At 36.2% G+C, this 12,188-nt stretch overlaps 1 protein-coding gene across 2 annotated transcripts in view; it reads left to right on the top strand.

Annotated features, from left to right (window-relative positions):
- HNRNPLL (heterogeneous nuclear ribonucleoprotein L like) overlaps positions 1-10,126 on the top strand; it is a 42,732-nt gene extending 32,606 nt beyond the window's left edge. For both annotated transcript variants that reach the window (XM_036027878.1, XM_036027877.1), the window contains 6 exons: positions 1,210-1,427; positions 4,446-4,567; positions 5,272-5,473; positions 6,061-6,118; positions 6,204-6,302; positions 9,405-10,126. In XM_036027878.1, the coding sequence (XP_035883771.1) occupies positions 1,210-1,427; positions 4,446-4,567; positions 5,272-5,473; positions 6,061-6,118; positions 6,204-6,302; positions 9,405-9,460 (755 nt within the window). In that variant the 3' untranslated portion in view covers positions 9,461-10,126. The remainder of the gene's footprint in view (positions 1-1,209; positions 1,428-4,445; positions 4,568-5,271; positions 5,474-6,060; positions 6,119-6,203; positions 6,303-9,404) is intronic.
- Positions 10,127-12,188: the final 2,062 nt, after the last annotated feature.

The following is a 12,188-nucleotide window of genomic DNA, read 5'->3' as shown; positions in this document are numbered from 1 at the left end:
AATACTGAATACCGAGTCCATATGAGCTCTAAAGGCATGCTGTACTACCAAAATACAGTAGTACTTAGTAGCTCAGTAGGTAATAGTAAAATGTTATTACTGTGTCCCTTAGTCTTAATGTAAAAATGAAAGTCAGTAGCATTATAGTTTTCACTTTTTGAGAAACGAGGAAAGGACTTGGGATTTTGGATTGGTTTCCTGCACGTCAAGAGGACCTCTGCATGTATCCCAGAGTATGCTTCCATGATCACTAACTCAGGAGCATCTGTGATGTGTAGGTTTATATTTCTGAGCTACTTGTCTCCAGCTTAGTTGCCTCTTCTTGAGTGCTTATGCCTCTCTTCTTGTTGTTTAAGTGCCCTGAGCCTACTTGTGGTATCACAGTTTCTCCAGACTCGCTCATTCTTGTCTGTTTCATGTACTGTAGCCTTATTTTTCTTGTTACTTCTAATCTGTTATGGATGGGAAAACCAGACAAAGTTGTTTAGAACTACTCTAGATAGAGTTAGGTTGCTTCTTAAGGATTCTCAGCATAAGAGACATAGATTTTTGTGTGTTTTTTGTGACAACAGGTTCAGTTACTCAGGCTATTTCTTCTGCTTCTTGATATTGAGAGAAGTGGAGGTGGCTGAATAACGACACCTCTGAAGAGGTGTGATAACTGTGGTTTTAGTTACCTGAATTAGAACTGGAGTAAAATACTAACCTGAAAGTACATTGTAGTAAGTTATATCTAAAGGAGACAACTTTTCAGTGGAACTAAAGATGTTCTTTTTGTTGTATCGCTATAGAGATAGTTTTCCAGATTTTACTGTATATGTTTTTGTAGTAGTATCCCCCAAAAGACATTGTCAGAAGGTTTTTTTTTAAACTTGAGGTATAACGATGTATATATAGTGACCCCAAGTTTACACTGATTTCCCCCTCTCTATCTATGGCCTGATCTTGTATACCTTTTTTTGTTAAACCACAATTTTTTTTTTCAAATATATGAACTTAAAACCTGATGTATGCAGGCCAGTGTATATTGGATCTGGCCCAAATAAGCATAGATTTTTATTAATTACCACAGGTTGTATTTGAACATTGACACATTTGAGTTTTCTTTAGGCATATATTAGACTAAGTTATATTAAGAGTTTATTTTTTGCATGGTATATAGTATATATGCTAAAGTTGTGTTTTTTCTTTTCTTGATCATTTTTATAGGATCTCATGGTCCATTGTTGCCTTTACCGAGCCGTTACAGAATGGGCTCTCGAGATACACCCGAGCTTGTGGCATACCCATTACCACAGGCCTCTTCCTCTTACATGCATGGAGGAAGTCCCTCTGGCTCAGTTGTAATGGTTAGTGGGTTGCATCCACTGAAAATGAATTGTTCAAGAGTCTTCAACTTATTTTGCTTATATGGAAATATTGAAAAGGTAAGTTTAATTTTATATGTATATATTTTGCTAAGATAATATAGGAAAATCTGAAAAGGCAGCAAATATATGTTTTCTTGAGTAAGAACATTCAAGTTCTTTTAGTAGTAATCCACATGGCTAAAAATTCATTACGTAGGAACTCTAGAAATTGTTTTTTGTTGGTAAGTGATCAGTATAGGTTATTGTTTAGACATTTTTTAAATAACTAATACAGATAGAAGTCTAAAACAATTTAATCACTTACTAGAGTATTTTTATCATTTCAAAGAGATTCTAGCATTTAAAAGATTTTATTTATTTATTTTTAGAGAGAGGGGGAAGGAAGGAGAAAGAAAGAGAGAAGCATCGATATGTGAGAGAAACATTGATCAGTCGCCTCTCACATGCCTCTAGTCCAGGGCTGGGCCTGCAACCCAGGCACATGCCCAGACCTGGAATTGAATCAGCGACCTTTAGTTTGTGGGATGACACCCAACTCACTGAGCCACACAAGCCAGGGCAACAGATGCTAGTATTTAACATGTTAAACTGGACTTTGAAATAGCAGTTACTTTCATGGAGCTAGGTATGTATAAATATGTCTCAGAGTTTGACCCAAGTCATGAGCTTTAGGAGAGTTCTAGATTTACATAGATTTACTTGCCTCCCAAATGCTAGAGTTCCTGTACCTTCTGAGGAACAATGTGCTTTTAGCTCCAGCAGTGTTTGAAACTGACCCACTTTGATAGAATTTGGCCAGAACTTCTTGTCCAGAGGCTTATACTAAAAAAGAAGCAAAACACTTAAATTAAACATATTTTGAAGATCTCTCAAATTGTAACTTGATTTTCATCAGATAACTCGGTAGTTTCTCCACATCTGTTATGTTCTGTTCATTGATAATTTTATAAATTCTTAGGATAGTCCCTATTACAAAATAGATGTTAAACTATATTTGAAAGCATCATGGAAAACTTACTGGGGAAGTTGTTTGATATATTTGCTACTTTGAGTTTCAATACTGTAGTAGTAATGATACTTCCCCTGTTTTCACAACAATAAAAAAGTGTAAGTGTTATGTGAGTCTCTTGGTACTCTTAGTCCTTAATTTGATTCCAAAGCCTCCCTGATTTGAAGAAGTTAACTTGGAAAAAGAAGTAATTTATCTCTGAAATAAGAGTTTCCTCAACATATTTGACCACATTTTTAAAAAAATTTACATTTGGTCTAGGTGAGAACATAGGAGATGTATCTACTTACATAACTATCCACGACTACATGGGACAGATTTAGCAACATTGGGAGAAACAGTGCAGATTTTTTCACACAGGCATTTATCTTGGATGTTCGGTTGTTAGTTAAGGTCTGGGAGCCTCATGCTTGATAACTAAATGGGCTTTAATGTATATTTTAACCTTCTTTACATAGTATTACTTTTCTTTTTGTGCTTTTCACATTTATTAGGTAATCAGAATCAGGCAGTTTAATCAATATCTTTAATAGAGATTTGTCTTTTGTGTTATGAACTAATTATGATTTAGTAACCCAAATTACTTTATCTAACAAAACTTAAGTTTTCTATGTGTTGTTTGAACAATTCTAGTTTCTCTCACTCAGCATCTCAACATTTTAAAAATATTTTAAGTGATATATTATGATACATTAAACTCAAACCATTATAATCCTTACAATGTCTATATATAATTTTTCCTAACTTCTTTTAAAGATTTACCAGCACAAGAACTACATACTTAACATATATATTTATTCATGATTAGATTTGTAGGATGTTACTGGTTTTAATCAAGGAAGAGAAATTTTGCCCAAGAGAAGACAGTTAATTTCAAATAAAACTGAAAAAATCCTGCTACAGCTGAGTCTTGTTCAAGTGCAGGTGTAGTATAAAAATGCTAGGGTAGCACATTAAAATAGACAGTGGCGGTGGTGGATATAAGTGCTGTGTTGCATTTGATGTGTAAGTACATCCCCACTATTCCTTTGAAGTCAGCTGATAAGGCAATATGTCGTGGCCCCAGCTGGTGTGGCTCGGTGGATTGATTGGGCGCCAGCCTGTGAACCAGAAGTTCGCTGGGTTCAATCCCTGGTCAGGGCACTATGCCAAGTGATTTTCATGCTTGATCCCATCTAGCCCTTACAGCACTTAAATTAAAATTAAAATAAGAGGATAATGTGGCCTCTGCCCAAGATGGCATGAAAACCTGTGAAGTATCACCTGTTTTTTAAACTGCCTCTACCTTGCACAAGCCTTTCTATAGGCAGTGTTGTCTCAAGGCCATGTTGTATTATTTTTTCTTTTCATAATTTTATTTATTTGTTTATTGATCCTAGGGGGAGAGAAACATTGATTTGTTGTTCCACTTATTTATGCATTTATTAGTTGCTTCCTGTGTATAACCTGACCAGAGATAGAACCCACAACCTTGGCGTATCAGGTCTGTGCTCTAACCAACTGAGCTACCCAGCCAGGGCCTTTTACTGTTTCTTATATAGGATTTGTATATTGCTGTAACAGCACTCTGGATGTTGGTAAATATTACTTACTTTCAAATTTCTGACCTACCTGCTAGAATATAAACTTCAAGAGGACCGTGCCTGTTATATTCATTATTAAATCCCCAGTACTGCCTAGCACAGTGCTTATCAAAGCACTCGGAATTAATAAATATTTGTTGAATGAATAACTATTGGTGAGTCTTGTGAGCTGTTGTTATCTCCGTGTTACAGGGAAGTCTGAGGCTCAGAGAAGTGAAGTAATTGCTGTATATCACACAGTTAATAAGTAACAGAGCCAGGGTAAGCCTGTGCTCTTCTTCAGTGTGCTGTACAACATAATTAAACTTTTTAACTTTTTTCTATATGAGTTAAGTTTGTCTAATAGCACATCAGAATAAAGTTGAAGATGCCAGGTGATCTTCTGTATTTAATATAACCACTTAAACCATATTACCTTTTAGTAATTCTGTTACTCTAAAAGGGAATGAAATAGTCACCTTTTTGGAATTTTTGTATTCACAGGTGAAATTCATGAAGACCATCCCTGGTACAGCCCTGGTAGAAATGGGCGATGAGTATGCTGTAGAAAGGGCGGTCACACACCTGAACAATGTCAAGTTATTTGGGAAAAGACTTAATGTTTGGTAAATATCTTAAGTGCTAAATTTAAAAATATTTAAAAATCTTTACCCTTTTTATTAACAACATTAATTTCAATTTCAGAATATTTTAATGTAACTGAGGGCACATCTGAAATTTATACCTTGGTGTTAATGATTTTAGGCAAAGTGTTAGGATTATGCAATCAGATTTTGCTTGCCTCTACCTACTTTTTAGTTTTATGATTATAAAACAGCATGTTAAAGTGGGTACATTTTATGTTCAAGTTTTCTGAGAACATATTCAATAGATTTGTCTTTCTAATGTCTAAAATAAGAGTGATTTAACTCAAACTAAATTTACATATTTATTTTTTATAAGATTTTTTAAAATTCTTGTTTGTTTATTTTTAGAGAGGAAAGGGAGGGAGATAGAGAGAGAGAAACATCAGTGTTCGGTTGCTGGGAGTCATGGCCTGCAACCCAGGCATTGTACCCTGACTGGGAATCGAACCTTCGACACTTTAGTTCGCAGCCCACACTCAATCCACTGAGCTATGCCAGCCAGGGCTTAAATTTACATATTTAAATAAATGTTCAAAATATTAAACATTTAAACTGTTTACATAGCTACATATGTCCTTTTTTATTAAGATTGATGTGGGTATATATATATTAAGATTCTGAGACTGTGTTTATGCTGCTTTTTATCTAACAAGCAGCATACTTTATCCCTTTCCACTCTTTAGTGTGTCTAAACAACATTCAGTTGTTCCCAGTCAAATCTTTGAGCTGGAGGATGGTACAAGTAGCTACAAGGATTTTGCAATGAGCAAGAACAATCGCTTTACCAGTGCCGGCCAGGCATCTAAGAACATAATCCAGCCGCCCTCGTGTGTGCTGCATTATTACAATGTTCCGCTGTGCGTCACAGAAGAGACCTTCACAAAGGTAGGCCCTGACGTACCGATTGTGTAAAATGTTCCTATTTTCTGTTTTCAGATATGCCATATTTTAGCTCTGTTCATCTGTTTTTGATATTATTAGTAGTCTGTTGTTTGTTTGGTGCCTTATTTATATACTTTATTCTTTGGCCATTATACTCCTCCGGCCTCTGTTCTTCATGGGTCTTTTTGGTTTGTGACTCAGTCTTTTAAGAGTTGAAATTAGAATGAGATACTCTTACTCCTGCATTCAGAAAGTTCTATTGCTATGTTTTTAATTCTTACCCATAACAAAATTTTATATATCCTTGACTTCTTCCCTAACTGTAGGAAATGCTTCAGAAAAGAGTTTATTTTATGGAACTCCATTCCTGTTGGTCAGCCAGTAAATCCTGGTTTGAGAATATGTATTTCAGTTACAAATCTGTGGTTTTAACTGATTTTCTCATACAACTTGTTAATCTAAAAACATATTTTATCTAATTCATTCATGCCAGGCTCAAAACTTAAAAGCTGCCATAAACTTTTGTTTAAAAAAAGGTAGAAATCTTATTTTGATCATATTTTTAACGGAGCACCACATTTCTTTAACAGTTGTGTAATGACCATGAAGTTCTTACATTCATCAAATATAAAGTGTTCGATGCAAAACGTAAGTGCACATTCCCTCTTCTTAAGTTTTCTGGTTAAGTTGATGACAAGCAAATAACAGCGGGATTTGTGATTCTTTGCTTTAGCATCTGCCAAAACGCTCTCTGGGCTCTTAGAATGGGAGTGCAAAACCGATGCTGTAGAAGCCCTTACCGCTCTTAATCACTACCAGATAAGAGTTCCAAGTAAGTGAAATTGCGTCATCATTTTGCAGTGGGAGGTCCTGACAGAAGTATCCACAGTAATTTAAAATTAACATTTATTAGCTTTTAAAAAATAGAGAAGTACAAAGAATAAAAAGCATATGAATCCCACAACCCATATACTTGTTAAATTAGTTACCTATTGCTGTGTAACAGATTATCTCAACATTTAACACCTTACAACAGCAAACATTGTCCTGGCTGGTGTGGATGAGCTGTTGGAGCATGGCCAAAAGGTTGCAGGTTTGATCCCCAGTCCGCGTTCATACGTTACCCTGTCTAGGAGTGTATGGGAGGCAGCCAATCGATGTTTCTCTCTTCCTTAATTAATCTCTCTAAAGGCAATGAAAATGTCCTTGGGTGAGGATGTTTAAAAACAACAGCACACATGTATTATCTTATTATTGCTGAGGGTCAGTAATCTGTATACAGTTTAGCTGGGTAGTTCTGGCTCAGGGTCTCTCGTGGGGTTGCACTGAGACTGTTCCCTGGTCCTGCAGGCATTTCTAGTCATGACCTGGGGCTAGGAAGCCCATTTCCAAGTTCTCAGGTGGTGGTTTGCAGGCCCAGTCAGACCACGCCGTCTGTTTCATGGTAACTGGTTTCCTTCAGAGTGAGTGATCTAAGAGGGATGAGAGCAGAAGACCGAAACAGAAGCCACGGTGTCTTTGATAACCTAGCATTGCAAGTGACGTAGCATCACATGCGCTGTATTCTTCTGGTCACACAGACCAGCAGGGGTACAGTGTGGAGGGGACTAGAGAGTGCTGTGAATACCAGGGGGCAGGGATCCTTGCAACCGCCTTGGAAGCTGGTCTCTACAATACCTGTTGACCTTTTTAGAGAAAAACTATGTATAGGACTAAAAAACTCAAAATCGTACATGAAGCTACAAAATGAAAGTTAAAGCTTTCTGTACCTTCTAACCCTTAAAAAAGAAAGGTTTTATTTATTTTTAGAGAGAGGAGAAGGGAGAAAAAAAGGGAGGGAAACACCAACTGGCTGCATCTCACATGCCCCCAACTGGGGACCTGGCCCACAGCTCAGGCATGTGCCCTGACTGGGAATCAAACTAGTGACCTTTTGGTTTGCAGGTTGGTGCTCAATCCACTGAGCCGCACCAGCCAGGGCAATACCTTCTAACTATTTGTTTCTTCCTTTTATTCCTTCTCTCAGTGTAAATATATATGTACATTTCGAAACTTACACAAAATGGTTTCTCTGTACATACTATTCTGTGCCTTGCTGTTTTCACTTAATATATCTTGGAGCTGTTTCTATATCAGCACATGCAAAGCTACTTTTTTTTTAAGACTTTTTATTTGTTTGTTTGTTTATTTATTTATTTTTAGAGAGACAGGAAGGGAGGGAGAAAGAGGGAAAAATCAATGTGTGAGACATACATCAATTGGTTGCCTCTTGCGTGTGCCCAACTGGGGAACCTGACCCACAACCCAGGCATGTGCCCTGACCAGAATTGAACCAGTAACCTTTCAGTGCACAGGCTGCGCTGCTCAATCCACTGAGTCACACCAGCCAGAGCTTGCTTTTTTTTTTTTTTTTTTTTAGCATTTGCAGAGTAGCTAATCATAGTAGAGATATACCAGTTTGTTTGATTTACCCATTTGTGTATAGATGATCACTGCTTGCTGTGCGGTTTACTTTGATTCTGGTTCTAAAGGGTGTTAAAACTTTAGCTTTCTAAATAATAGGAGAAAATTATTAATTTTATTAGGTGTAGAATGAATGGCAGTTAAGGAAAAAAAATACACACTGAAGGATTTATGGATTTTGCTTTAAAATATTCTTGCTCCCAGCAGCGTATGGAGGGTAGGTAGCCAGATGAAATGGACCGCCAAATACTGACAGTAACTGTCGTGAGGTGACATGTGAGGGCTTATTATACCACTCTACGTATTTCTTTACGTTTGAAATTTTTTAAAATAAAAAGTTAAATAAATAGGAATACTTCCCATTTTACCTCTGGTTACAAAAGTAAGTTTTAATTAGTGAGTCAGGCTTAATTTTTGATAGGAAGTTTTAAAAGACTTTAAAATTATATGTACAATTGAGATATATTCAAGGTAGTATATGAATTATAAACTCCTTGGAGATAAAGTTATTTCTGTTTTATCCTCTGCACTGTCTTGCAAATACTTTTTTATATATATGCTTTTCCCCTTATATGTTTTTTCCCCCTTAAGGAGTTATGGCTTTTAAGACTGAAATTCTGGTATATTAAGACACCAGAATTGGCCCTGGCTGGTGTGGCTCACTTGGTTAGAGAGTCATCCTGTAGACTGAAAGGCCGTGGGTTCAGTTCCCAGTTAGGGCACATGCCTGGGTTGTAGGTTCAGTCCCCAGTTGGGGGGGTGCATATGAACAGCAACCAGTTGATGTTCTCCCCCCTTCTCTCTGTTCCCCTCTCTCTAAGATCTAAGCATGTCCTTGGGCGAGGACTTAAAAAAAAGAAAGAAAAATAAATAGAATTGTTTACTTGTATAATTAATTGATGAAGAGTTGTTTCTGCTTGGTCTGAAAAGTTAGAGAAAAATGTATGAGATGGAAGTATTTTTTAAAAAGTAATTTTAGAACTTACATGTGCTAGTGATCAGATATTTAATCCCAGATCTCCTGGAATATTTTTCAGCTTATTGATAACTTCCTTTGCATTCCAGTCTTTTCCCTCTTCCCAAGCTATACTTGAATTGGTTTTTATTGAGGAATTACCATTGGTAATATTTTCTGCAGAGTGAGCTTTTTGTTCATGGACATATGACTAATCCTGATACTATTTATCTGTAATGATTAACTCACTTAAAAAAAAATCAAGGGCCTTCTGCATGTTGGGATAATGGTTAGAACAGTTGGGATGTAGCAGTAGACAAAGTTCCTGGCGTCCTGGAGCTTTCCTGCTAGTAGATATGAACAAAAGTAATCTTCCCCTTAACCTTGCATAGAAGCTTTCCTTCTTTATTTTCCTGCTTCTCATACTATAAAAAGGTAAAATAATTTATTCTGCTAATTTAAGGTAACCTTGAAAGTTTGAAGTGAGCTGTTAACTTTGTTTTTTAATGTTTGCAGATGGTTCCAATCCCTACACGTTGAAGCTTTGCTTTTCTACATCATCCCATTTATAAGAAGAGAAGAGCATGTTAGAATTTATGTTCACCTTTATTACAATTTTAAAGCTATACTTCATTTAAAAAATCTAAAATGGTTGATCTAATGTTGCCTTGCTACTTTAAGATCCTGTTCTGTAATAAACAAATATTTTGCCTTGAGTAAACTTGTTGTAAACTTACACATTGAATTGTTTTCATTTTAAAATAGATTGTCATAATGTAGACTATCTACAGCTTCCTTGTAGAGCACTCAAATACATGATTTCTGATCTTATTATTTTTCTTCCACAGTGAAAATATATTTGCATTCTTAATGCTATTATCTGCAAGTATTTTTCCATTGTGTGTGAGATTAATGCAGGTGAAAGTATTGCATTTTAATATTATAGAATTCCTATTAACATGTTTAGATGTTTAAGTATGTTGCAGTTATTCATAATAAACATAACTTGTATTTATTAAGTATTTTAATCAAGTTTGAGAATAACATTACACTTAAAAATAAATTTTAAGTACTTCAGATTTAGCTGATTTTATATTTCTGAAAGACTATCAGACATGGATACACTTGTACAGTATGCACTCAAACTTATTTAAATTGGTGTATTTTTTTTTAGGTCATTGTCCATTTGTATTGACATGCCTCTGTTTCTAGTTCCAGTTTGGAGATTTTATAAAGTTGCAACAATGATTTAATGTCTTCCCCTTTATTGGTTGCATGTGACTTGATCTTGAAAACATGTCTAGTATTGGCATTGAGATTTTAATAGACATGATGATTAACAGTTTCTCTTCTAGATAATCTGAGATCCTTGGATGGACTTCAGGGAGTCTATGAACCCCCTAAAATTCTATGTAGAATTTTGGGTACTTGATTTTTATTTTTTACTCTTGAGTCCATCAGTAATATATGTATTTTTCTATATGGTGCAAGGTATAAGGATCTAATTTTATTTTTATTCCAAACAGATAGCTATTTGTTTCAACACCATTTATTAAACATTCTTTCTCCCACTGGGTCTGGTGTTTTTTCCCTCCCTTTATTTGGAAAGTAATATATCTCATGTGTAGGCAAGTAAGACATAAGGACGAAATATGGGATTAAGAGACTCTAGCATACTTATTGTCAAGTTCAGAGCTTTTTTATAATAGAAAACTAATAGTGATTTTATTTGTATCTTTAAAAAAAGGGAGAATGTGTTTACCTAGAATAACTGTGAAGTCTCTAATTCGCAATAGTAGTTTTGTGAATTTGAGACTTTAAAAAAATTACATATGGAAGTTCCATTTAGATCTTTTCTAAAAAGCTTTGTAATTAAATTTTAACATTAGATAAGGCAGTTTGCCTTAATCGTTTTAGAAATGGCATGGGTTTTAAAAAATGTAAGAACTATTGAATAGAAAGTTTAGATAGAAACTAAACGTGGTAACGTTTATTTCCCCTTAAGTTCTGACAGCAGTGGACCAGTGTCCTTTGAGCAAATTTACTACGTTCAGCCAAGACCAGTGAGTTCAAACCTTCTTCATCTCATAGCACACACACACTAATTCCTGAAATTCTGCGGCACACCAAAATACATACTTTTTGCTGATCTGAAAAAAAAATAGGTATAATTTCGATTCATTATGTCAGCAGCTCTTGTTGTGTTGGCTCTTATCATTTTTTTAATTAGACATTCTAAGGGAAAAGAGGTCAGTGCCCCTGACTAAATAGTCAGGTGTTACGTGGTTTAAAAACGCCTGCGGCACGCTGGTTGAAAACCGCTGCTCTAGAAGCACTTCAGGCCCTTCCTGAGGAACCCAGGAGGCCATGCCAAGGCTGACTCGGCTGGGAACTGTTCAGTGTATGGTACTGGGTGGTGTGTGTTCCTCAGTCATCGCCAATGTGATACAACAGAGCTTTTTCCCCTCCCCTATAATACCTTGGTTGCAAAATAGAAATCTTAATTTTAAAAGTAACTTTTGAGTTTATGTAAGGTCATCTTTTTTCCTTCCCCTCCTCTGAAAGCTAATATAGATGTAGTGTTACAGAGTATTTTGTGCCTAAAATTTTAGGAAACAGCCTGTAGTGACACGGCTTATTTAATTTAGATTTGCTGTAAGTGGTATTGACTTTTAGAATGAACTCTGTCTTCAGGTTCTGTCCTCCCCGCCGAACGACAAGTAAATTCTTCAGGTGTGAACCAGTCGGGCAGTTGAGCCTTCGTAATCTGGGCGCCCGTGTGCCCGCGCTGCAGTGCTGCCCTCAGTCATTTCTTTGCCAGTTTACTTGGGCGTGGCCACTGTGAGTGCAGTTGGCCGTGGCAGTATTCCCTCTTAGCCTTAACAATAATGTTTTCTCCTGTGCCGTCCTTCTTTGAGAACATGAAAGAACAGATTTTATAGATGTAAAGAAATAACAGCTCTGAGTGCATTTTTTAAATATTTGAAATTCCATTCCAATTAAAAAATTGAAAATCTAAATCCAATGAAATATTTGATAATAAATTTGCAAGACTGAGTTATGGAATGTAAGCTGCCTTTTTAAAGATTGTGTGCATTTTTTTTAGAGACAGAGGAAGGGAAGGAGAAAGAGGAGGAGAGAAACATTGAGTGGTTTGCCCACAACCCAGGCACATGCCCCAAGTGGGAATTGAACTGATGACCTTTCAGTTCTCAGGCTAACACTCATTTCACTGACACACACCAGCCAGGGAGTAAGCTGCTTTTTAAAGTTACTGTTTTTTTTCCCTGAAACTTAGCA

The sequence above is a fragment of the Phyllostomus discolor genome, chromosome 6, assembly GCF_004126475.2.
Source record: "Phyllostomus discolor isolate MPI-MPIP mPhyDis1 chromosome 6, mPhyDis1.pri.v3, whole genome shotgun sequence".
Taxonomy (NCBI): domain Eukaryota; kingdom Metazoa; phylum Chordata; class Mammalia; order Chiroptera; family Phyllostomidae; genus Phyllostomus; species Phyllostomus discolor.
This window is presented reverse-complemented; position numbering and strand designations above follow the sequence as displayed.